General features: G+C 46.2%; 2 protein-coding genes across 5 annotated transcripts in view; one reads left to right on the top strand and one right to left on the bottom strand.

Moving 5' to 3' along the window:
* Window positions 1–3,090, top strand: part of FOXK2 (forkhead box K2) — a 49,009-nt gene extending 45,919 nt beyond the window's left edge. The window contains exon 9 of the mRNA XM_037409949.1: window positions 879–3,090. Within this exon, the coding sequence (XP_037265846.1) occupies window positions 879–1,075 (197 nt within the window). The 3' untranslated portion in view covers window positions 1,076–3,090. The remainder of the gene's footprint in view (window positions 1–878) is intronic.
* Window positions 3,091–3,846: 756 nt separating this feature from the next.
* Window positions 3,847–24,272, bottom strand: WDR45B (WD repeat domain 45B). Of its 4 annotated transcripts, none has more exons than XM_037409971.1 (11): window positions 24,055–24,270; window positions 18,209–18,283; window positions 15,137–15,238; window positions 14,404–14,491; window positions 13,812–13,906; window positions 11,877–12,067; window positions 9,855–9,940; window positions 8,900–9,001; window positions 8,237–8,358; window positions 4,925–7,931; window positions 3,847–4,659 (listed from the first exon to the last, which is right to left on the bottom strand). In XM_037409971.1, the coding sequence occupies exons 1-10, from the start codon at window positions 24,119–24,121 to the stop codon at window positions 7,825–7,827; spliced, it is 1,035 nt and encodes a 344-aa protein (XP_037265868.1). In that variant the 5' UTR covers window positions 24,122–24,270; the 3' UTR covers window positions 3,847–4,659; window positions 4,925–7,824. The 4 variants fall into 4 exon arrangements, with proteins under 4 accessions (XP_037265868.1, XP_037265859.1, XP_037265882.1 ...); XM_037409962.1 differs by having other exon boundaries at window positions 3,847–5,024; window positions 5,784–7,931; XM_037409985.1 differs by lacking the exons at window positions 3,847–4,659; window positions 24,055–24,270 and adding an exon at window positions 17,978–18,128 and having other exon boundaries at window positions 7,608–7,931.
* Between the last annotated feature and the right edge of the window lie 1,581 nt (window positions 24,273–25,853).

Below are 25,853 nucleotides of genomic sequence, written 5' to 3'. Positions count from 1 at the left end.
GAATTTTCATGAAGTGCAAAGAACAAGTAAATCTATAGCATTTTACATTATTTGTAAAGGCATTTGACTAGTCAGTTTAATAAAGTCAGGGTCAGTATGAGAAACAGACTGCTAACAAATAGAAGGAACCTTCTGGTATCTCAGAAGGTCTAAGGACTATACTCGCACGTTAATGATGCCTTGTACTACCTCCATGGAATGAGAAGGATTGAAATCTTTTATAGGATGCTTGAACTATATACATTTCTGTTGATCTAATTCTGTTGTGTACTTGACTCTTAATCAAATGCGTCGTTTCTTAATATTACTACTTGTTAAAGCGCTGCCTTTTCCTTACACTGTGGGTAAATGCCTCGCTATCTGTTGAAGAGGATTTGCTGTTGAGTAGTGTGCATCTCATGGCTGCGTGAATTGCAGTAGCTTTTCTTAAATACGGCTGCAGATGAACACGACAACACGACCTGGTGGTGGTCTCCTTCCAGGCCGAGTAACGCACTCAGCAGCGATCCACAGACGTGGCCAGAACCTACTCAAAGGGGATTTTGAATTCACTTCCTAGTCTGTAAGAAATTACTGTCTAGATTGGCTTTCAGACATTTAATCCTTCTCTGTCTTCAGCTCCTCATTGACAAAATGGAGATAATTCCCCATTCTCCCACCTTTGGCCACATCTGCATGAATGTTGAGTGATGTGAGAGAATGTCCTTCAGGTTTGTACAAAGATCAAACAGTTGGACCTGAGTCCCAGCTGGGACTGCTAATACCCCACATAGCGCTAATAGAGAAATTCACCATTTTAATGAAAATGCAAGTTTGCTTTCAGTATCATCGGTTTTGCCGAGGATTAGCGTGCTGAAGTTCGTGTTCTCTCTTTACAGCTGCTGCGAGTCCTTTGCATATGTTAGCAACCCATGCGTCCGCATCGGCATCTCTTCCAACAAAGCGCCAGAACGGAGACCAGTCGGAACAGCAGGAACTCAAACGTATCAAAACAGAAGATGGAGAGAGCATAGTCATAGCTGTTAACGTGGACACCCCATCTGTGGCAGTGAGTGATAAAGGCAGCCAGAACTAGAAACTTAGGGGAGTGTTTTGTTTTTTTTTTTTTAAAAAAAAAAACAACAAACTCCATGGTGCCAAAAGGAGACACTTAAATATAACATCTAAAATGTTGGAACATGTTCTCACGCAGTGGGGAAAGGGGCCCTGTGATCAGACTTCAACTTTCAGCACTGAAAAAAAACCCAACACAGGTGGCCTTAAAACTTGGTAATTTAAAGTCAAACTGCAAAACATCTTGTTCCAGAGGCTGTGACCCCCGCTCCTCCCTGCCCCCTACCAAACTGTGTACACTGAGAAATACAGTGTTGGGGAGGGCTGCAGCTTTAAAAAAATCTTTATCAGATTATTTTAAGGACTGAGTATCTCAGTGTAACGGCAGCATGATAAGCGCTTAGTGTGAACTGGTTTCAAACGATTGTATATTCCTTAAAGGGAACAGAGGCAAGGAGCCATTTCCTACATCTTGGCAGCTAGCCTTTCATAACGACCTACCCAATGCAGTTGTTGGTAGATATGCAGTATTTTGTTGTTCACATGTGGAATTAGAAATTTTTGAGGTGTATTTTCATTTCTTTGCAAAATAATGGGGTCTTTGACATTTCAAATCACTCCATTTCTACTCCGGAAACTTTGGAATCACACAATACTTTTCATGTGAAATTTTGTTTGGTAAAAAACTGAATGTAGGGTTTTTTTAACCAATGGAATGATTTACTTTTGTCTGTCCTGTTAAAGTTCAGATAAAGCTACTTTATTACATCTGCAAATTTTCATATTTTAGCAGTTGCCTGATAAATTTAATCAAATTTTATTACCATGTGTAGTGATCAAATGCTTCTTTGGGCTTGCATGTAACTGATTAGAAATTACAATGTAAATGAGCCGTTAACTGACGTAAAGAACTGCTATGAATTTGACCAGAGCTGCACTTACCTGTTTCTCTTTCTGCTACCTTTTGCTGTTTGTTATTTTGTGTTGACTTTGACTGTCCCTGGCATATTTTTCCAGTCTAAAGTAAAACAAGAGTCTCGCTTAATATTGTGTATGTTTAAGATAACAGACTGTTCTTCATTTAGAAAGATGAAATTCTTTATCACAAGTCCTTTTAAAAAGAGTAAAATTATCTTGTCAGAGGTATATTCAATATTTTTAAGCTTAAGCACCCATCAGTAGAAATTAATCTGACCAGTTTCTCCATAACACTTTTGATGTCATACACTGACCTTTTGGGGTCTCCATTAAGAGTAGCTGTTGTGGTTTTCTAACAGTGGCTACCGTATTATTATAATAATTTTTTTTTAAGTGTGTGTTCTGCAGTTGAACATTTTAAAATGTATCGGTAATTTCTCACTTTAATTGTGGTAATAGATTCCACTTTACATTTCAAAATTAAATTTAAACGTAAGGCTGCTGTTCAGTCTTTAATTCACATAACGTCTTACTTCCTCATGCAGTAAGGTGAGTGAAAGCTAGATAGTTGGCTTAATTTGAATCTGATTTTTGTCATTTTCTGTAATAATGATGCATTATTTATATTTCCTTTCCCACTACGAAAGGAAAACTGTATTTTCATGATGGACTGAACAGTTTGGAGTGGTTTATTTAGGCAGCTTTTGGGAACTATTTACCTAAAGACCAAATATGAGAAATCTGTACAAGTTTTGTGTTCATCCACAAAATGGAACTGTTACAATGTCTCTGCAGATAATACATATTAAAAAACTATGAAAAAAAAACTCTACACAAGCTGAATTTATAACAGGCATTTAAAAAAAAGCATAACCTGAAAAGAAACCTTTCTGTAAAATTGCAACATTTTCTTTAGAGGTTTTAAAAATAAAAAAAGTAAAGTTTTAACATACTTTTTTTAAGAAAAAAATCCAGTACTAGTAATTTAATTTGGTGTTGAATGAATTTACTAGAATGTGGTTTATTTTCAGAAGTGAGAATCTGTTCACAACTAGGGCTAGGTGAATAATAGTGTATAAGATTTTTTTAAATAAAATTAAATTTTATTCAGCAAATTAACTAAGTTGAAATTACTCAACAAGTGTGTTTGAAATATTTATGTATAATCTGGGGTGATTAATCCAGTTTATGTCAGCAGTGCCACAGGAAGCGGCATCGGCCCAGACAAGCCGAGGTGATCAGCGCTGTCGCTAACGGCAGGCGGCCCGCGGTAGCCTCTGGGCACGGGTGTTCTACGCTTGCTGGTGCCGGTGAGTTGGCACAAGGATGCATCTTCGTTCAGCTGGAGAAACCCTTCGAAAAAGCTGTGCGACGTGAGGAAACTGCTTACGCGCTTACGCAAAAATCACACGTGCTTATCCATGCTTTGGTGGTGCTGGAGGAGGCTCCTACGGGATCATCTCCAGGGCTTTTGGCTCTGGTCTTTGGTGTCAGGCCTTACGGAGTGGAGTCGTCGGGTTGTTGAAACTGAACCGATCCCTGGTTTGTGTGTTTGTGCCTCCCACGGGTAATAGGTGACGGCGGCCGCGTGATGGCAACGGGCAACACTCCGCCTTTGCTTGCACAGTTGTTACAGCAGAGCTTTGTTTTAAAATGGTTTTTATGATTACTTACATCCAAAAGTGGAACTTGATGTTTCAGCAGTCTGTTTGGATCTGTGTTTTGTATCTTGGTTTAATTTCCCCCAAAAGGTAAATGTTGAGTGGTTGGTAGTTATTAACACAGGTTGGCTTGTGACTTTTTATATAGTTGTGGTTTTATCTATATGTGTGTGTGTGTGAGACAAATACCAGAACACACGTTTTTTTCTCTCTCTCTCTCTCATTTACACCAACTCGTGTGCTGCTTTCTACTAACCTGATTGACCCCTTTCTATACACGACTACACAGTTAAGACCTTCTTACTAAGAAACCTACGCTGTGTCTGACACAGGATGAGTTGATGAAGGGAGTGTCTGAAGCGGGTAAGTGCCTGGGTGGCTTTTAACCATCCCGTTCTTGTTTGTATTTGTGAACTGGCAGATGCAAACAAGCTTTGCTCCTGCTTCTACGCGTTTTCTTTCCTAACTATCGATCAAGCCAGACTTTGAGACTTTTGATACAAAAAATAATTCTTAAACCATTCTCCTAGAAGCGGTGTTAGTGTTTGGGGCTGATTTCAGGTATGTGGCCAGGGATTTGCATTAGCTCAGTGATTTGGTTTTAAAAAAACGTTGGCTACAGCTGTATTGAGCTAGCACTGACCGCCATACTAACAGGTTATTACTTTTTAAAAAGAAGCTTAATGAGGTGCGCTCTTTCTGGAATAACTTTCATGAACGTTGGTTTGGTCTCTGATCCTCTCCTTACGCATTAGCTACGTTCTTTTTGTTTCTCATCCGAGCTGGGGAGATGCTTTTGTCTAAAGTGCTAGAAAAACCTGCTGGAACGCTGGGTCTGGTTTTCCTGCCAGTGCTTTCAAGCGTTGGGGAGAAATCAGAGGTGGGCAACGGAGCTCTGTAAAGGGCTGGAATATCCAAAGCTGCAAGAGCGTAACCTATTACCAGAAAGAATGGCTTGTTGTGTGGAATTCCACAGGATCTCTTGCTGAGCAGACCAGAGTTGTTGGCTTGATTAAACAAATACAACCTTTGGGGGAGAAAAATAAAATAATGCAGTAAAACGGGGGCGTTGAAATGGCTTAGTAAGAGCGAGGCAGCGTCATGAGCGTGTGGCTGCGAAACAAGACTGGCTGAGGCGCGTGTTGCGCTACAGCCCGTGCATGTAGGTCAGCAGCGCCTGCCGCAGCCCACAGCTGCGAGAACGAGTCCTGCTCTCACGTTTTGTGACTTCGCTGATGAGTCTTGTATGTTCTGCTTTAATCTGAGCAGCTAAAGGGTCTGAAGGGAAGTACCTGTGTTCCGTGGCTCCTGCTGGCACATGACTTGCCACTGGATTTATTGCGGTGGCTGATGGTTTAGTTTTCCTGTCAGGATTTTGAACTGACACAGGTACTGCAGAAAGAGACAGCAAAATAAGGGGGAGAGAAGGCAGTTAGGTAGATACAAAAGAAATTAATAATCCATCTACTTAAATAGCTGGTGGAAATACATTGTTTTTCAGGAATAGTCATATTTTAGATTTGCTGTGCAAACTGGGCCTTTTCCTCGTGGCTGCCAGACGAAGTGCTCCCTTGAGCAGGGCTCTCCCCCGCTGCCACGTGTTTCTAGCCGGACAAACGTACTTGAAGGAGTAAATGCTGTTGGACCTCTGGGCTGTAATACTTCTCTTAAGCTAAGAACCTGACATTTTAAAATCTATTTAATCCTCTTTTGTCACATAGATTTCTGACAGCTTGCCTTGCTCCCCGTCGCTGTGCAGCCTCACGCAGAGCAGGGCGTGGGTATGCTTGAGAGAGGCACCCGGCTGCTAGATCTGGTGTTTCAGAGCCTGCCTTCTGCCGAGCTGTGCCCTGCTGGGGCCAGCGGCTTCCCCAGCCCGCGCGGGAACACGGGGTCCACACGCGAGGCCCAGACGGTGGGCGAGCGTTCCCCCTGCACGCAGCAGCGCGGTGTGTGGGCTGCTGGTGGAGCCTCACGGCGGAACTGGGCCCACCATAAATCAGTCAGTACGGTGGATATGTGGTTGATCTAATGCTTGAAGTACTATATATTCTCAAAAAAAAAAGTGACTTAACTAAAACACTGTTCCATTGGATCGTAGCGGTGTGCTTATCTTCTATCCCACTTCATGCAAAGTGTGGTTACGCTTACCCCAGAGTGCCGTGTGGCAGCAGGTGCTGTGGATCCTGGGTTCTTCTACATCATTTTCAATCCCTGTAAAGTAGCTTCTATACTTGAAGGTGAGGACGTGCACGTTGTACAAGAAGGGATGAGATGACAGGCTGAGGTACGTATGCAGGGATTCCGGCGCTGGTACAGCACCACTGGCTGCCTGTGCTGGCAGCGCTGCCGTCGCTCTTGCTGTTACACTGGAACGTTTAGGGGAAGTTGTACAACTTCAGCAGAGCTGTAGCTCAACCCAGAAATAGGTTCCTTGCCTCGGGTCGAGGCTGAGGTGACTTCGGCAGGAGTGGTGCTTCGGCAGAGTATGGTACATAAACCCCGCACCGGCTGGAGCGGTCTGCATGCTGTTCTAGTGCGAGTGAGCGCAGCCGCGTGGATCATAAACAGCTTCCAGCTGCACCAGAGAGAGGATCTGAGTCATCCCTGGACAACGGTTTGTAAAGTTCCCCCGCGTGCACCTCCCCGGCACGGCGGCGGCTTCCAGCTGGTCACGCCACTCACGCAGCTGTTGAAAGGTACGAGAGTGTCAGAACCGCCGCTGCGGTGGCGGGTGGGAACGGCACTGAGTGGGCACAAAGCAGCGTCCGTGTGCCAGGCAGCGCAGCCCGGGCACGGCCAAGGCAGCGCCGTTCCGCTGCCGTCCTCTGTTCCGCATTCATTCCCCTGAACCTACAACAGTAGCAATGTGGCTGCGATCATCAGGGAATACAGCAAAATTAGTTACTTTTTATTTAAAAGAAATAACATATTACAAATAAGTGTGCAAAACAATTTCTGTGGTTAAATACACATAAAAGCAACATGCAACCTTGACATCAAAATCTGCGTAGAAGTTAGTCCTTAGTATGTTACGTGATGCTACAAGAAACTTGTCAAATTTAGATTTGCAGCTAAATCTTAAAAGAGTGAACAGGCGTGGCAGAGTTGAAGCATCTGTGACATTCGATGGCAGCGGAGCAGGACGTTCCCCCCCGGGTACTGGGTGCTGCAGAGCTTGTGGCCGTCAGGTCCTAGTTGTGTGTCTGTGCATTAGTTCAGCAGGAACTATTAATTGCCAGGTAACAATTTTGGGAAAGAGTTTACAAGTCAGTCAGTTTAGTCTAACCTAACTGTCCCTAGGCCAACAGCATTTAGTAAGCAACATATCCAACTAAAGAAAAAAAAAAAAAAAAATTAAGTTTGCAAGTTTAAAGCCATCGCAGATGTTCATTTGTTGTGCTGGGTGTGTAAGTGGCCTGTCCCGTCCCCCAGCTGGGCCGGCTGTGGCGTTCCAGAGGGAATCGCCACTCCAGGAGCCCCGTGTGCCCGTCCCGAGCGGGGGGCAGCCAGTGCCCCGCTCTGCCTGCGGCCACCCAGTGCTGTTTGGCACCTTTGACAACTGGTGCTGATCACTCAGCTCCAGCGGGTGCATGTGAGCAGCAGCCTGTGGCCACACGACCCCCAGCCCCAGCGCACCCCAGCGCAGAGGAGGAGCGTGGCTCCGCGCTCGTCTCCCTTCCATTCCCCCGGGGCAGGGAAGGCAGCGCCCCTGCTCGCCCCTGCTCCTGTAGCCGAGCATCGACGTTGACTTGAGCGTGATCCCTGGTATTCCCCCCCACCCCCAGCCACTCGGCGGAAGTAAAGCAATGCCTAAAATCTTCAGTTTTCACCTCCCTTTTCTAAGGCTAGCTGTACTCTGTCCAGCCCCCGCGGGGTGGCAGGCACTCGTGTGGAACGGGAGTCATGGCACAGTTCAGGTAAGAGAAACCCAACAGGCACAAGCTTGTTGAAAGCCACATCTTGAAAACTTGAGTTGATGACAGTAACCCAAAGAGATTTTAATGACGAATACTTGCAGAAATGAAAATAAACATATGTAGTCCACTACTTCAGAGCTTGTGATCACGTTGGGCCAGGCTTCTCAGTGAGGTCTGCTAAACTTGATCAGTATTAGACATTCGTACATGTCCTTCCAAAGCTGCGGCACAGCCAAGGCAGTACTTTGACCCCTGTGCTCCCCTCAACTCCGTCAGAGCTTGTCATCCGTCATTTCTAGAAACTGAGCATAGACGTCCCTTGAGCATTCCCCTTTTTGGTTGAATAAGAACTTGTAGTAGCTGCCATCCGCACAAATTGCTGCAATGGAAACACACGCGTTAGTTCCGCTGTCCCTGGAGCGCAGTTCTGCTCCTTTGGTTGGAGCTGACCTCGCCCACCACGAGAACTCCTGCAGTGCCTGTGGGCAGCACGGCCAGCCCAGCTCTGCACCCACTTCCCTCCAGCCCAGGCACCGCTCGAGCCTGCTCCCTTGGCGTGCCGAGCGGCCGGAGCGCTGCTCTCTGCCGACGCAGCCGTGCGGCACCGCCTCGCCCGAGCATTGGAGCCGCTGTAGTTCAAACCTGGCTCTCCCGACAGAACCTGGGGCAGCCGCCAGTACTTACCTATGACAGCGTTTGGCTCTGTTCCAAAGGCACAAATGCACGGAGAGCCTGAGGGAACCTGAAATTTGGAAAAACTCCATTTGGAACTGAAGTATTTGGGGAGAAAGCTGGCAGAGGCCAAACTGGAAGAGAGAGAGAGAAAAAAAAAAAAAAGCATAACAACTTAGTAAGGTGGTGACTTTGAACGCTGCGACTTGTTCGCATGTCCCAGCAGTTCTCACTAAGTGCTGCTTGATGGACTTTTTATTGTCTTCTTCCACGTACCGGCTAATACACACAATTCTCCTTCTAGGGAAGGGAGACCCTACAACTGCCTTCTCGGCTTTATACTTTTAAGTGTCTGCAAAAACCGCCAGAAGGATTGATTGTCAGTAGAGACTGCTTTATGGGAAGTATCCCCAAAGTATGTTCCTGTTAAGACAGCCACTAAACCCCACCCTAACCTGCTGCTGGGAGTTACAGCTCCACAGAGGACAGCCGACACGGGGCAGCTGCTCTACAGTCCTCAGTCTGCACCGTCACTCAAGCGCAGCAAATTAATCTCGCCACCTCCAGTAGCGCAGGTATTTGTGACTCCTTGACAAGACCAGTGTTAAAAGGTCAAGAACCCCCTGCCCAGCCCCCCCCCGCCCCCCCGAGACTTCTGACTGGCTCAAACCCTACCTTGACTGCTTATTTCTTTTAGGGTCTTCTGCAGCAAAAATATGCACTGTGCCATGGTCGCTGGACACGCAGATGAGGGAAGCATCCTGATTGAAGTTAATACTGTAGAGAACAGAGACGGTTACAGTATTTACACATGCAAATGTGGATAACCACACAGCGTGTGCCGGCACACACCGGCAGCAGCCGGCATACACAGCTCCCCTGCTGCAGGGGCCTAGAGGCGCTGCCAGCCCAGCAGGCCAGGGGCTGCGGCACGCAGGGGGTCACAGCTCCTCTCCTGGAGCAGCTGGGCCACCTCCACTGCAGAGCTACTGCGCTGCCAGGGTGACCAGCCCCTTCAGCCGTGAGCGGAGAGTGTGGCTCATCGAACTGGCACCAGCCGTGTGGGCCGTGCCACTGCTGCTGGAAGAAAACGCACGACCTCTCCCGTGGGGAGCGGGCAGGTATTGGAGAAAACGAGCCCCACCTGCCCCAGCACGGGGCTCGGCAAACGGCCCTTTACCCTCTCCAGGGAGAGCTGCTCCCTGCAGCGAGTTAAGAGTCAAACTTCTGCCTTGGGCTGTCGCGCGCAGAGCGGCACGTGCTGTAACCAGCGCCCACTCGCCCGTCCCAGTCTCTCGTCTCTCTGGGAAGCGTTACACTGCATCGCTGCATCCGCACACTGCGGTGCCAAGTCGGAGGGTGCCCCCAGCTCCCTTTTGTTGGGCGCAGAGGAGCGGGGCTGGCAGCACGCGCGTGTCTGCCCCAGCCCCTCCAACCTGCGCCAGGCTTCACCCAGCTGCCAGCCACTGCTCTCCGGTGAGCAGCGCCGGGCGGAGGGGAGGCGGCCAGGCCCAGCCAATTCTGCCGTGTGCCCGTGGCAGCGTGCCCTCCCCTGGCTTGTTGAAGCTGCCCTGGGTGCCTCAGCACAGCGGCACCCGCAAGAAGACAAATAAGAAGCGATTAAACATACCAGTATATATTGGCTGCCTGTGATCCTCTTCGGAGCTCCTGAATTAAATGCCCTGATGAAGTATCAAATATTCTTATGAGGGTCCCCTTGAAAAGGAATCAAGCGTTACATTAGGAAAACCAGAAGGCTCTCACATCTGTTAATGCATCCTAAAATTCCATCTCTGCCCAGCATGCCCGTGTACGCCACCGGGGTTTTCATCTTGGTACATTTGAGAGAACCTCTCAATTTTGGGGAAGAATACTCATCTCCCCCCACACTATCACAACATTAGAATGCTTCGCTATACCATCTTGTTACTTAGCTGCTCGACTAAGTAAGCTCCTTCCACGTGACATTCTGAAGCACGAGTGCGGCCCTGGCATTAGTTTGCAAAGATTAGACTGGTGCAGCCTTTTGTGCCCAGGTTCTGTGAACCCTTTCTCTCTTGCTCCCCACAGCCAGCACTCTATGGTGCCATTTTTTTTCCACCCGCTAATCAGGCTGTGGATCATCTTGCCTTCTAAGTAGTTCAGTTGAACTAATCTAGCAGAATTAGTTACCTGTCACATGCTCGTTATCTGTATTGATCCAAAGCTGAGAGACCCCATAACAGTCAGGTTACAGGCAGAATACTGCCCTGGAAACCGTACTGCAATTAAGAGTAAACGATGCTTGGCACCAGAGATGTAAAACACGTCAGCATATCCCAAATAACGTGCTCAACAATGCAGCAGTACTGTCGTCTGATGAAGAGCAGGTATAGATTGTCACCTACAGTTTGTGTTATAGACCTGGTTAATAAATGCGTCTCTCCAGTCACACAGCAGTAAGGAACAGAACCCAGCAGAGACAGGTTCAAGGAAACAGCAGCTTAGTTTTAAGACACCAGCTCGAGCTGTTGCTTACAGCGTGTCCGCTACGGCAGCGTGCTCTGTATGGCAGTGTGCCCCTTCTCCTGTTTCAGTCTGAAAATGCCATTTGAACTTCATGCAAAAAAAAGGAATGTCAATACAAATCCAGCAGATTGTTACTCTATTTAGCAATGGAGTTGGCAGTTCTAAGAGCTGTGTTTAGAAGACATGCAGTAATTAAGCATAGTTAAGAGAGGCTATGGCTGCATTTGCTTTTTTAAAACTTTTTAATTTGGCTTGTTGTTGGATTGATTTAATTTTCCCTTGAGAAACTCATTTCAGCTGAGTGGAAGAAGGTAGCGAGTGCTCAGCTCGCCTCAGGCGGATGGGTACCTCTGCCTTGCGTAACTTGGGACACTTTGGAACCCGCTGAACTTTGGGATATGACGCTCGCTAGCTTGGCTGCACTCAGGTTCCCACAGAGACGGCAGGTCTGTGACTTGCTTTGCGTTCTTCCTACATCCCTCTGCATCAGCACAGCCCAAAGGGATTCGTGCTGTGCAGTAACTTCAGGGGTTTGTCAGCGTGTTGTGCCCTTTGGCCCTACCGAACATATGACCACACACAATTTGGTAAATATTCCCAGAATCATTTTATCATCTACACTCTGTATGAAAACATCTGCAGAGTGTGTATGAGAAAGCGGCAGGCAGCACGCCTCCCTCCAGGGCCGTAACAGGAGTTAGGCCACAGCAAAACTTAAGTCCTCCAGAATGCCAGTTCTTTAGCCTGTGGTTTTAAGGTGAATTTAAGCAGAAGATAACAAAGGTGAAAGAACGGAAGTAACCTTCCCCCCATCCCCTTTACTTTTAAAATTAATAGTATTTATTGGAGAACACATGAAACATGTGAATTGCCTGGGCCAGATCTTATGCAAATGTCACTGAACGCTCATTGCTACAGTCAGCTACAACATGACCACCACCCTGGGCACAGCCTGGGGATTGCTCTTCAGTATCCCAAAGGAGCAGTAAAGACAAAGACAGACCGAGAATGGGTGTTTCAAGGAGGAGTCTTCCGGTTAGTGATTTCTATGCCTTTCCTACAAAAGGATGCGCCTTCCTATTTTAGAAGGACGTACTGCACTAGAACACACAGTAAGTCAGAGGTAGGAGGGTATTATTCTTACTTTTTCTGATGCCGTTGCAATTCTTGTTCCCTGCAGGTTTAAAGCTATACAGCTCAAGACTCCTTCGTGAGCCGGTATGTCTACAGGAGGCTTTTCTGTATTAGCCAGATCCACTATCTGCACATGCCCAGTGTGTGTTCCAGGAAATGCAAGAAGGGAATTATTACTATTTGGACAAAGGACACAGAGACCTAAAAGACAAGAAAACAAACAAACAAGAAGATAACAACTGTGTAGTTTCCATAACCAAATAAAGTTTTCAAACAAAGTTTCTAAAATATCAGTAACTTCAGAATAAAACATACATGTAGTAAATCAGAATTTCATTTTAATGGCTATTGCAGTATCCGTCCATAAGTGCAGAGCACAGAGAAGTAGGGGAGTAGCATAATTTTAACTTGCTCTCATCACTTTATTTCAAAGTTATCTAGTTGTGGTTATCCAAAATCTGGATGTTTTCAGAGATCAGCTCCATCAGTCTGTTACAGCAAAGCTATTTAAAAAAAAAAATAAAAAAAAAAAAGTCTCCTTAGCAGCTCAAAAAGGGTAAGAGTTTATAATAGGCGATACTTTAGTTTCTCTTCCATCAGTAGAACCGATTATTAGTAATTCATGCTTGAACCTGGTTCTTACAGCACTTGCACTTTTTTTCTTCATAACTTTTTGCAGACCAGTTAAGGTAAATCACAATCCCTGCCAGGTGTTCTGCTGACACCAAGTAAATTCCTGCAAACTCAGTCCACAGCTCGCAGAGCAAGAGGTGGGTGTCACAAGAAACAACGTACTTCTGCACCTTCCACCCTGCACCAGCGGCCTGTACGTCAGCCAGCCTGCCAGACCTGCACTTAGCACGGCCAGCCGTTCCATCGGCGCTTCTAGCGGGTGTGGAAACCTCCAAAGACAGGGACTCCAGGCCTAAGTAACCTCCTGGGTGGGGGCAGAACATCTTCCCCATGGCCAAGCTGATCCTCCCACTCCATCAAGCATGGCCAGCACCCCTCTTTCTACTGTCTGGTACCATCAAGAGGAGTTTGGCCCCATCATTTCCGTAACTGTCCTTCAGGTAGCTGTAAGCCACCAGCTGCCACCAGCCCATCGCAGCCTCCGCTTTACTCAAGTGCGCAGGCCCAGCTCCCTCGGCCTCCTCGGGCAGGCCGCGTGCACCTCCACAGCAGGGCCTGCTGTGCTGGGAGGCAGTCACTCACGCAGCTGTTCTACCCCCCAAGTTTCAGACCCTCCCTTACACCCCTGCTCTTAAGTGTGCACCTGCCACGGGAGCGTGCCCATCTCCCCCGCCTCGAGGCTCCCCTTCCAGACACACCTCCATTTTTCAGTAAATCCTACTGCAACAAACCCTTCGGTCACCCCCAGGCCCTATCCCTCCCGTGCCGCCCGGAGCCTACAGCTGGTGTCACCGCACAACACGGTACTTAGCCCGTGGCACCAGTACTCGGCTTGGCTTGGGACAGATACCCTCTGCTCGTTTCAGCAAGAGACAGAGCCATACCTTGCTATTTAAAAAGAACAGTATCAATTTGCTAATTAGGCGGGTTTTGATCCTGTAGAAAATTATTTGCTAGACAGTTCCAGCTCTATTAGAAAAGAGGAACGAGGCACTTCAGTTTGTGTTTATAATTAAGCCTTCAGCACAAAGTACCTCAAGTTTACAGGTTCTTTACAACAGAAAACATAGCTCTTATAGAAATCAAATCTATAACATAACAGGAGTACATGAAAAAGCTTTTCTGTGCCAAGTATAAAATGGTTATTAGAATTCATTAATAAACAAAAGCATCTTCAAAGGACACGACTATCATGCAGTAAGTTAACCATTTAATGATGTAATAGATAACTAATTCAGGCAGTTACAGATAAATAGCGTGTCAAGAACAGAATAAACTTGCTTCCATTCCCCAGCCCAGACACACAACTAACCTTTAGGGTTGTAGCAGGTTTCAAAGACGTGCAACTGGTGGGGATTGTGTGTGAATGTGAAAACTTTAATCATCGAGTCCAAGACTACCACAATTCTGAAACAGACAAGAAGTTCCTATGACTTGGGGTGGGTAAACAGGGACATTAATTCAGATTGACAAAGGATTTCAACTGATTTAATGGCTATACTCTCCCCCTTGTAAAAAACACACAACTGTGAGCCTACAAAGCACTTCCATCCAAAGCTGTGACAGCAGAACCCCTCCGCCCACACATACACAGGCTCCAGCTGTTAACAGATGCTCTTGCTCTAGAGATCTGCTTGAAATTCCCTTCACACTCCTAGAAAACAGCAGTAGGCATGTGAGAATGTTTCCCCACATTAGGGGGCCAGAAAGCCTTTTCCCCAAGGTTCCAGATACCAGTATACCCGAGCTGTGATCCGTTACACCTAATGCTTGCCCCCAAAAGCCTGTTCTACCTTTAATGGCTGGTGTTAAAGCTGGAACTTTTTCTTTCTACAAACCGCTGGAAATGAGTAAGTACAGCGTACAAAACAAAGCTGTGTGTTTGGAACATCTGCTGTACCTACCTATCTCTTCGCAGCTTAACTGCTTTGACTTCTGTCGAAAACTCTATCTCAATGACAGTCTTCTTCTTCAGGTCATCCCAGATCATCACTAGAACAGCGCAGAGATAACATTAGATCACCAAGGTGTATCTAAGATCCACACTGTCTCCCTTATAACAACCTCTCGTGTCTGAGAAGGCTAATCAAGAGGTGCACCCAACAGCTGAGCAGCTACAGAGCAGCATCCTGCTAAGCAGAAGGTACTTAGCTACTACATATCAACCCACTCTTTCACGCAATGAATCACACAGGTAGGAGCTGCTAAAATCTAACCACAAAAGCTGACAATAAAAATACATTTTTCTAAGACAATCAGCTTTTCTGTTTTGCTTTGCGGGTTATCAAAGAACTAAGGCAGCAGTCAGAAAGTGTAGCATGTTCTCCTACAAAGCTTGCCAGCCAGGGACCTTGTCCCCCTCAGGCTGCTGAGCCAGAGTCCCTTTGCCAAGTTAACTGTGAGTGGTCAGGATGTCATTACCAGGTCTTGGAGACTGGTCATGGCAGATAAACACCTGTTAACGCTGCACCAGTAGCGATGCAACTTAACTTCACTATGTTTACTTAAACCTGCTGCAACATCCCCTATAACCTTCAGAATACCAGACCCAGCTCAAGTCATTTGGTTTGGGAGTTCTTTGGGCAGTTTCACACAGAGCAAGGCAAACATTTACAACATCCATCCCTCGAGACTCACCTTTGTTGGGTGGGTACTTCGGCTTTTTTCCTCCACCTACTAGTGCTAAATAGTTGCAACGAAATAACATTTCGACATGGCCAACACCACCTTCTAGAAATTCTGGAAGACAAATGTATTTTATTAGTGTCAGAACCTCTTAAAATGCCATCTATTTTTTACCACAATTACAAGAAAAGCTGGCATTATCTAGCACATCTCTTGGGCACCTGGGAAGAATAGTATCTTCCTACCCTGGCTGACCTTAAAAACCAGAAAATCCTCCAAGAGTGACAGACAGGAAATCTTAACTAAAAGGGCAGGACTTTTTTGTTTGTTTGATTATATTTTTTTTGGTGCTTGTTTAAAATTAGGATTCTCAGCAAAGTTATTTTTCACAGCAATGAAGATCACTACTGTTGTTACAGGCCTCGTTTTCATTTACAGAAAAAAACGCAGCAAGGTTTAAAAGTGATATTAAAACATGCTGCATGAGAGGAGATCAAGCAGCAGCATCATGGCAGCTTGGTAATTTCTGTAAGAGAGTGGGTGTGTAAGTATGTTTACAAAGACTGTCCAGTTTGCTCAGATTCATTCCTCTCACACACACACGTATTTCAAGGCTGGTGTTGCTCTATTATGCTAATGCCACGCATTTAGAAAAACACCAACAGTATTCATTAGCCATGAACCTTTTTATTTGCACGGAAATTTGTCTTTATAGACTTCGAGGATTTGAAGAAAGGTGGCAAACGCACATAAATATAACTGACGTACACAACTCTAGTGCTGTTTTCTGGAGCAAACCCATAGCTGTTAGTAAAGGTAAGAAATACGGTTCAGCTCCAGTGAGCCCCCATTCAGTGATGCAGGAAACTTAGGGAAAGCAAAACAGATCAGCTGGCACAGCAGCTTCTCATTTAAGGGTGGGTTTTTTTCTTTTTAAGCATCAACTGCAGAGGAAGTAGAATGCACTATGCTTACGGTGCAGGTGGAAGAAAAACGTATCAGCCAGAGCCTTTTATAACAGAATATTTCTATTTGATGACATTTGAGTGGGGTCTTGGCTTTGTTTACGTAGCTTAGAGGGATGCCTGGCACTCCACTGAGGAGAGGGAACTGAACTGCCAGGAGAGGCCGTAACTCTGGCTTTCAAGGTAGCTGAGCAGAGGTAAAAGCAAACTTCTCCTTTAAAAGGCTGTCCAATACCTCCCATGCACGGGCAGGTTGCAGTGGGGAAGGTGGACAAAACTCTTTCAAAGCTAGAGAAAAAACTGAAGTTTTACAAGGACTCAAGAGAGACCTACTGTCAGAAAAAGGGATGGGAGAAAACAGCCGAAGTGTCTGAGAAGCTGGGAGGAAGCACTACCATGGAAAGATGCAGACATATCCACGAAGGGTAAGACAAGGGAGGTTCAGTTAGACGTTAAGCAGCACTGCAGTACATCTGGATGAAGAATTTACGTTGGGACCTGAGCATACAACAATGCCTGGAAAGATATTCCTACTGGAGCAGTGAAGCCCTGGATGTCTTACAAGCCCTTGTGGTTTCTTTCCAACACTTCTGAGTGCCGAGCTTCCTTCCTGAACAGTTGTATTTGGACACTACCCACTTGTGCACCAGATCCTCCTCTTTAACTCCATTAAAGCATTTAAAGCACAAAGCACATTTTATTACCAAGTGGTATTATCACCGCAACAAAAAGTCTTAAAATATTTATGAATGATAACCCAAGACAATTTAAGAACACGCAATGTGTTCTGAATCTATGTTAGAACACTTTAATCATTACCTTTACAGTTCTGACAGGTGATGCTTGGATGGGGAATTTAATGGAACCCCTCGATGCAAGACAGACAAGCCACGGTGTAACTGTTAAGACTTAGTTTCATACCCGGTTACAGAAATCAAAGAAGCTCTATCTGGGACCATCTCAGGTAGGTTTAAATACACATGAAAGATGAACAATATTTCTCTGTGTACCTATGCAGCCAGTACAGCCTGACCTCTCAGAATCCACAGGAAAAAGGCAATCTGACTCATAAGAAACATTTCACCACAGGAATCCTGGAAGTATGTCCAGAGCTACTGGCAGGGACAGATCTGACAAAGAACTCAATAGGACTTCAAGCTGAATTCTGACCCTTTTAGCATGCTATCACAGATGACAGCCCCAAGACATGTTGCTTATGGAATAATTTACTATTACGAATAGAAAATACCTAATCAGCTTTGGCCACACGAACAGTGACTAAAATCTGTTACAGCACCAAAAGTGAAAGCATGCCTGGTTTCATAGGAAATGCTATTTTAAATGCATTTTTTCTTTCATTAAAACCTTTTTATCACCACAGGCTGGAAGTGCTAGGGAACCTGTTCAGCACAGCAGCTTTTTTTCCTATATTTAGGGTTAGGATAACAAGGCTAGGTTTCATTTTCCCTTATTTTGATTCAGTTACGTTTGCCTCCTGAGCAAAAGCCCCACTACTTGTTAATATAACTCATCTAGTAATTTCTGTTAAGACATGTTAGTAGGTTTACCACCTTAAGATCCTCCCAAATTTTTTAAGCATACAGGGACTATAAGATTTAGAGCATTAACGGTCTAAGCTTACAGTGCTCTTGCAAGCAATACTCTAAGCAAGTACCAGAACTGTTACATTCAGATCCCCCGTAAAAAGGCAGTGCTCTTATCGTGCTAGACCATCCAGGTTACTGCACAAGAACAGCACAGCTTCTCGATGGCACGCAATAGCACTGCAGCCGGCGACTCTTCTCCCAACTGATCTTCTATTCAGGACTACAAACATTAGCAACAGCTAACACAATTCAGCCTTTGCAAGAAGGTGAGAGAAACTCACCATCAGCCAGCTTTATGCAAATTAACTGCACCTAGACACTGGACCAGGCAGTGGCATAAGTGAGAGCTCCTTTGGGACCAGCATGGACTTCCTTTCTTGAGGCTTTATTCAAAGCCTTCCAGTGATGAAACAGTGAAGGCTAAGCAAAAATCTTACAGGGAAAAAAAATAAAAATGAGGAGGCTGAGCTTCCAACACAGAGCTAGCATGTTATAATAAGTAAGCACTTTACCTTGTTTCTCTTTTTCTTTGAGTGGATCTGCATTATAAACTCGGAATCCATTTTCCATTCCACATGCAAAGCATCCTGTAGTAAAAAGCACATATATATATACACACACATATATAGTAAATGCAAGATACACTCAAGAACTAAGCAAGAGCCAGAGGGTTAAGACAGCATCACTCAACTGCTTTGTTAAACTCAAGCTGAAGACCACTTGCAGGCTTTGTTAGTGATTGCAAGTGAAAACTGTTCACAGAAGTTGTCCTCTGCGCTGGCCTCTATGGCAAGTTCTCAGTATTCTTTTTACACGGGTGAGAAATCAATGGAAGGAAAGGAGAGCAATTCCCAACCCATCTGTATCCTATCCCACGCACTACAGAGGGAAAGAAACCTGCATTTTAACCGTTATGGTCCAACGGTCATCATGAAGCAAAAGCCCTCTGTTCTTACTCAAGCTGAATTTACACCATGATTAAGATTATATGAAGTATGAGCCATTGCTCACGTTTCCACAGCGGAGGGCTTCTCAAACACAGTTTTTCAGAACTATCTAATGAGAGCTTTCTACTGTCAGATACCAACAATTCTGTGCCAACTGCTTAAGCTTAGACCAGTGAATGATTAGAAGCCAGACTAAAATACTCTGGAAAATAATTCTAGTTCCTTTTATGTATAGAATTATCCATGTGCTTTTTTAATGAAATCTGTCACAGTATCCTGTCCTGCTGTTTTACTTGCTAATGGGTGAATGCAGTTATTAATATAAAGAAATGCCAGTGTGAAGTTAGAGCAATTACAAGTCATTAAGAAGCAGCTACTGTTGCTAGAGGCAAACTAATGGAAGATCAGTTGCTACACAATTTATGTGCACTGTATCAAAAATCCAGTTAAGATCTTCAAAGTACTGGAAGACAGACATTCAAATTAGTTTGGTTTTATTCTTATGCACTCCAATGACTGCAATGATTTGAACCCCGTGAATAAAATTGAGGAGCTATGTCTAAATGCACCCCTTCCCCAAACTCTGTCCCCAAAAATCACAGGGTGGGTGGGGAAGGAAGTTTTCATTCTTAACATAAGGTCTCCATCCCATCTGCCGATAGCCAGGTGACCCATGATCTCCCACACCCAAGACTGGACTGGTTTGCTGTGGAGCGATGGCTCAGCAGCTGGCAAAAAGGCTCAGACTGCAAGAGACTGTTTCAGGTATTCCTGGTGTTAACGGTCACAAACGGCCAGCAACGGTCCCTGCAACACAGGCAACTAACAGTCTTTGTGGTCTGCATAAAAACCATAAAAAAATACATCACATATGCTCACTGAATAGCAAGCGAGCAACATTCAATACATGTCTTCCGCTGCTCATAGCTTGATGCAGGTTAAGAGGTTGGAAGAAACAATATAATTGGTGACATCTTAGTTCTGTGTTATAATAAAACAGAAAAAATATGTTCTTTCTTGCGTAACAATACAAAAATGTATAATAAACTTGATCTTGATAACTATATTAGTTTTAAACCTCCATAATTCGGGGAAAAATAATGCAGCCATTTTGAAATTCCTTTTTAATACTTCCAAGAGTTTAATTCCAAGTGGGACCACTGTAAAAAAAATACACCCAACCAAAAAAACGTAACCAACCAACCAAAACCCAAGAGCAACAAAAAACAATAAAAAAAAAAAAGGTCATCACACATCCTCTGCTTTACAGACCAGTATCTTATGAGGTGTGGGGGTTTTGGCAGTATGTTTGGCAACATCCTTAGGGTTCCTATTCACTGAACTCACAGATACAAAGGAAAAACTACTACAATCCATCTCCACACCCTTCAATGTAAAAAGGAAATAAATTAACTCTTATTTATAGTCACAGACCCAACATACCAGGCTGTTCTAACAGTACAACAGTTTAGCTAAACAGTGAAGAAGAAAAAAGAAAAACACACAAAACCCCCTACTCCCTCAACTCAACTTCACCCTGTCCACAATTTTATAATAAACTACGTGCAGAAGTTCTTGTTTACAAATGTAAACACACACCAGAGTGGTTAACAAGAGTATAATAATTACACAAAGATCAGTAAACACACTGAAATAAAATTAATATGGTTAACTTAAAAGCATCTATCTCCTCCCTGCTCCGTGCATCACGCTTCAGTTTGCTCTGGCAGTCAGTACGTAAGGGTGTGAAGCACAGCACCAACACGCTGCCCCCTCGTGCAGTATACTTTACTGGGACAGCTAGAAAGCAAATCACAATGGAAACATTTCTCTCTCCATAAAACAATACTGTACAGGATGTGAACTAACCTGTTTCTGGTAGCTGTAGTGTATAGCCACATAATTATTTTTCCAGTGACAGTTTTATAACACAATATTGTACTTCCAGGAGAGACAAAGGAGGGGGATGCTGAAAGTGTTCTATAGTAAAGGAGCACTGTAAAGTTTTACTTGTGTTAATACCAGCAGCTTATAACAAACCCAAATGGAGCATTCCTGATGCAATAAAACGCAGACACTACATTTCCTACACCACCACTACAGCTTTTCTGCAGGGCTAGCCTCGTGACTAAGATGTAGGCTGCTTTTAATGCCTTGGGAATACCTACGTTTTAACTGGAGACAGGGAATGTGAGCAACAGTGATACTGCCCACACAGTCAATCGTTACTGACAGAGATACAAAGGTCTCCATCACAGCAGCCTCTGAGCCAAACTAGAGAAAAAACTCATTTAAGTAGATTACTGCTACTCATTCGATTCCAGGTTACAGGAACAGCTTTGGAGCCCAGCGTTTCCCATCTGACTGACCCCAGAATTTACCAGTGGCATCACAAACCTGACTGCTACGGCTTGTAAGCTCTTATGTATCAGAGAGCTGCAGAGGGGCTGCCAAAAGAGGGAATTGCTGCAATAATAGCTATGCTTTCTCCCACAGAAAGTTAACATCTCATTTTAGGAGGGGACACACATGCTGTCAAAGAGCCCCTGACAGAAGACAACTCAGATACTTTAAATAAATAATTGATTACAGAATTATTACCCTAACCTGCAGTTGTGCTTGTTCCTGCAGCAAAAGCACTATTCGCCCACAGCCCCAGTGAGGCCACAGTGAGCTTTGTTCTTATAAAAACAAAGAAAAAGGAAGGGTTAAATTAATGACTAGCCTAGAATATGCCACCAGCTGAAGTGGGCATGCTAATGTAAAGGAATCTGCAGGCTTTAGGGCCTGAGATCCAGAAACTGCAACAGTGAAGGCTAGGGAAGTGACTATGACAGGCGCAGTTCCTACCACGTTATTTTCCCTTACTACAGCAAATTTTCTCTAAAGCCATAAAAGCACAGGATCCTACTAATACTGATGGGGTCCTACAGCTAACTAAGCATTTCAGTCCACTACAGAAGATGAAATGAACGAGCCAAGTGTTTCAACACCAAAACGAGTCCACACCTCAGCTTTTAAAACAGCCTTAGACTACAAAGGTGACACAAGGGAAATTTGTCAGAAATTTACACATACACTTTCTGGTATGGTAATTTATTATGATGTTAAGTCTATTCGTTTCTGTAAAGCACTTTAATGTCCTTCTGAAAGCATTAGAAGAGCGCCTGAAACGAGGAGTATACCAGCTTGAGTTTAAGAACCTAAAGTCAGAGTATTCTGCTTTAAAACAACTGAAAAACCTGGCAATATGTGCCTTCCATTTTTTGGGTTACATTGTTTATTTTTTAATTTAAAAACAAGAAGTGGCAAAGGCATCCAATATAGAAATACAGAATCACCCAAAACACAGTAAGGGAAGCACATTTCAGAAAAACTGCAGATGCTAGCTTTATCACTTGTCAGTCATGGAAGTTAAGACTTGGAAAGACTTATTAGATCATTCCTCCCACCTTCCTATCATTATGGGATTGGCTAGTCTTAAATTACTAAGAAATTAGGTTATTGTGACAATATATGCAGACACCCACACTATACTAAGCTTCAGCACTCAAATGACTCATATTTCTATTTTTGGTAGAAGCAATAAGGAAGAAGTGAGCTTTTCCTCTTACCTACTCTTCTTTGAGCAGCCAAAAAACGACCTATCCTTTAACACTTTAAAAAGGCTCTAAACTAGTAAAAAGTTAGCATGCTACCTACAATTCAAAAGTTATCATTCATAAGCAGGAGAGCTCCAGGAGCCTGCAATGAAAGCCTAACATGTTTTTCCTTCAAGCTTTTGTTGTTATTCAATAGGCTGGCCAGGCTGGGTAAGATGGGATTTGAATACTGTCAGCTCACAGATTCCCAAGACAAATCCCTTAATGTCACATCCAACGTACCTTATTAAAAAAAAAAAAGTGTTTATTTTGCATTTACTGCTACAGAGTTTAAGGAAGCCTCTGCAACAAGGAACAAGTTTTAAACACCAAAATTATGTTCTAAAGGCATTTTTGCAGTAAAAGAGAAGATTACCTTCTTACACCTTCTCTGTATAACCCAGCCCCATCACAGGCCAAGCATCAAACATTACCGCTTCATTACAGCCCCCTGCAGATCTGAAATGAAGCTCATCCTCACAAATCTCTTTTTCCACCTCTGTTGCAACTGCAAGATGAAAACAAGTACAAACAGAGCTGCTGGAAAACAAACTATTCTATTGTTTTCAAGTCAACAGGATAGCATGAAGAGAGTTACCAAAAAGCTCACTTCATTAGCAACTTGATATGCTACTGACAAAACGTCATCAGAGATGTCAAAACTAAAAACAACAGAATAATTCGTTGTTATTTGTTCAATTTATAATTGAAGTCTACACATGACTTCAAAAGCATCAGCAACAGGTATATGAACTACAGCCTACAATGACAGAAGCTGCAAGATGGTCTTAGGCAAGAGTATTACTTGTTACGACAAAAGGATGTTTCAAAATTATGACCTTCTATTCCTTATTCCACAAAAATGACACTTACTCATGAGACTAGTGCTATTTTTGTATGGCAAAAGCAAGACGAGGCGTATGCACCCCTTTCCTAGAAAAGGGCCTTCCCCTTTCTTACAAAAAAAGAAAATGAATAAACCAAGCATACAGTGAAGCTTTTCAGCAGTCCCTGTATCTGCACTTGTCTGCCAGTATGACCAGTAGTTTTATCCGGAATTTTTAAAATACAAATGAGGCAACCGGAAACAAAAATAAGTTACACCACTGATTTTGAATGCAAAGTGCTTACGCTGAGAAAGGGATATTTTGCGAGTTACCTTTTCAGTAACGCAATTCCAAAAGAACATCCCTCTGAGCACAGGTTTGAAGGCAGACACATGCAGCTCCTCAAGGGAGGCTCGCCTGTTCTAAGCGGTGCAACTCGCAGCAAGCACCACACGGCCGCTCGAGGGGCGGATGGATTGAGGATCACATTGAACGCGGCTGCTGCCCCTCCTCCTCCGCAGCGGCCGGGTCCAGGCACCGGAGCCACAACCGCAGGCCGGTCCCGCAGCCCCCGCCAGCACAGTCCCCCGGCTCCCCGGGGCAGGGCCCGCACCACCACGGCAGCGACCCCGACCGGCCCCGGGCACTCCGCCAGCCGCAGCCGGGCCGCCCGCGCCCCCCGGGACGGGCCCTCCGGCGGGGACCGCCCACGCCCGGTGCCGGTCACCCAGCGCGGCCGGGAGCGGCGGCAGGCCCGGCCCCAGCGCCGCGCTCCCTCACCGGCCAGGGGCGGCCACCTCCGCCGGGCTGCGGGCTCCCGCCGCCTCCCCAGGGCCGAGCCCGGCGCCTCAGCGCTGCCGCCCCGCGCCCGGCGAGGCCCGCTCCCCTCACGGCGCCGCGCCCCGCAGCCCTCCCACGGCGCGGCCCGGCCCCGCCACCTCACCGTGGTCCTGGTTGAAGCCGGCGTAGAGCAGCCCGTTGCCGTGCGGGTTGGCCGGGAGCAGGTTCATGGCTCCTGCCCGTTCGCGTCCGCCCGCCGCCCTTTAAACCATGGCGACGCCCGCCCGCCTCAGCCCCGCCGCGGGAGCCCGCCCCAGCCGAGCCGAGCCGAGCCGCGGCGGACAGGCCGCCCGCTGCTTCCGACCGCGCCAGGCAGCCCCGCCGAGCGCAGAGGCCATCCACCCGCGGGTGAGGAGCGCCGAGCGATCGAGCGGCGCCACGCCCCTGCGGCCGGGCGGGAATGGCGGCTGTGCCTGGCGCTGAGGCAGCTGCGGCTGGGCGGGAGGAGGAGGGTCTGCTCCCCCCGGACCCGCCTCTGGGGAAGGGATTGTCTCAGGGGCTGCTGCCGGGAAGGGTGCGCGGGGGCAGGCACAGGGCCTCGCTGCGGGGAACGTGGGGCTGGGGCCTGCCCCGCAGCGCTCTCGGGGCTCCTGAGCACTCGGGCCCGTAGCTTCACCCCCGAGCCCCCTGCATGGGCCTGGCAGGACCCTGGGAGCCCCCCCCACACGGGGGTGCCCCCACCTCACGGGGGATCGCCCCGGACTCCCCCGAGGCCAGACCAGGGCTGCAGGGCCGGCCGGAGCCTCCACCCCCGCAGGGGTTCAGGGCAGTGTAGCCCCCGGGCCCCCTCCCAGGTCTGATGGACTATTTAGTAGAAAGCTCTCACTTAAAAGTATTAAAATAAACAAGTATTAGACTAGTACTAACGGAAGAAATACAGTTAGCATATGCTAAAATGGGGGGTGCCCTGACTTGACCAAGAAAACGCAAACCACAAAACCCAAACGCAAACCCTACCACCCCCAGGAAACCCCCAAGCACTTCAAAACTGGGAAGTTTTCAAGACCCCAGACCCTGAGCAACCTGAGCAGAGTTCAATAGTGAATTTACTTTAAGCAAGGTGATGGACCCTGTGGGCTGCTGAGGTCCAGCCTCAATTCGTTCATAGCTGAAAGCCCACGCTGTGTGCTCACACCAGCGCCAGCTATTCCGTATCTTTCACATGCATTCACTTTTCTATACTTGCTCTGTGCCTTCCACGTCAATGGCTTGATGTACTTCAGATTTGTCCGCTGTTTGCGACTTACTACAGCTTTTCAGTTCACAATGGCTCGCACAGTCCTGCAGCGACCTGCAGTGACCACTTGGTACTGCACTTATTCTTTGTGCACTCATCTATATTAAAAAACGATCAGACTGCAGCTTTAGAAGGTTTTGTCTCCTCAGCCAGTCATGAGACTTGAATACATGAATTAACAAGCAAGGAGTGCTGCTCTAGCCTCTCCTTCGTACCTTGTCTTCGTGTGGCTGGCAGGAGGAATAAAGAATCTGACCTTGAGGACACACACGTCCATGCTAACGCTCCCTCCAGCTAGGCGTACGTACTGCATATCAGATACGGAGCCAAACTAATGGCCGGGTGGCTGGCGAGGCCAGGACTGTAATTTGGAACGAAGTTAAAGCAGGACGGCAATGCGCAGAAAGAGAACCCGTCACCCTGTGCCCAGCCACCAGTGAAACCACCAGACCGCTCCCCAGGCACGGATGTCTCCCGCTCAGGTTTAACCTCTTGTAGCTGTAAGGCTGCCAGGTCCATTTTCAGCTGCGAAGATGGAATTTCTACAGCCGACCAGCATCATCCCTCGGGCTGCAGCATCGCCCCGCAGCGCACTGGGCACAGACCAGCCTGCTCACCGCCCAGGCAGCGATCCCATGGGAATTCTGCCACCGCACCCGGTTTTG

Source organism: Falco rusticolus, chromosome 1 (assembly GCF_015220075.1).
Source record: "Falco rusticolus isolate bFalRus1 chromosome 1, bFalRus1.pri, whole genome shotgun sequence".
Classification (NCBI taxonomy): domain Eukaryota; kingdom Metazoa; phylum Chordata; class Aves; order Falconiformes; family Falconidae; genus Falco; species Falco rusticolus.
Note: the sequence above shows the minus strand (reverse complement) of the source record. Positions and strands in the feature narration are given on the sequence as shown.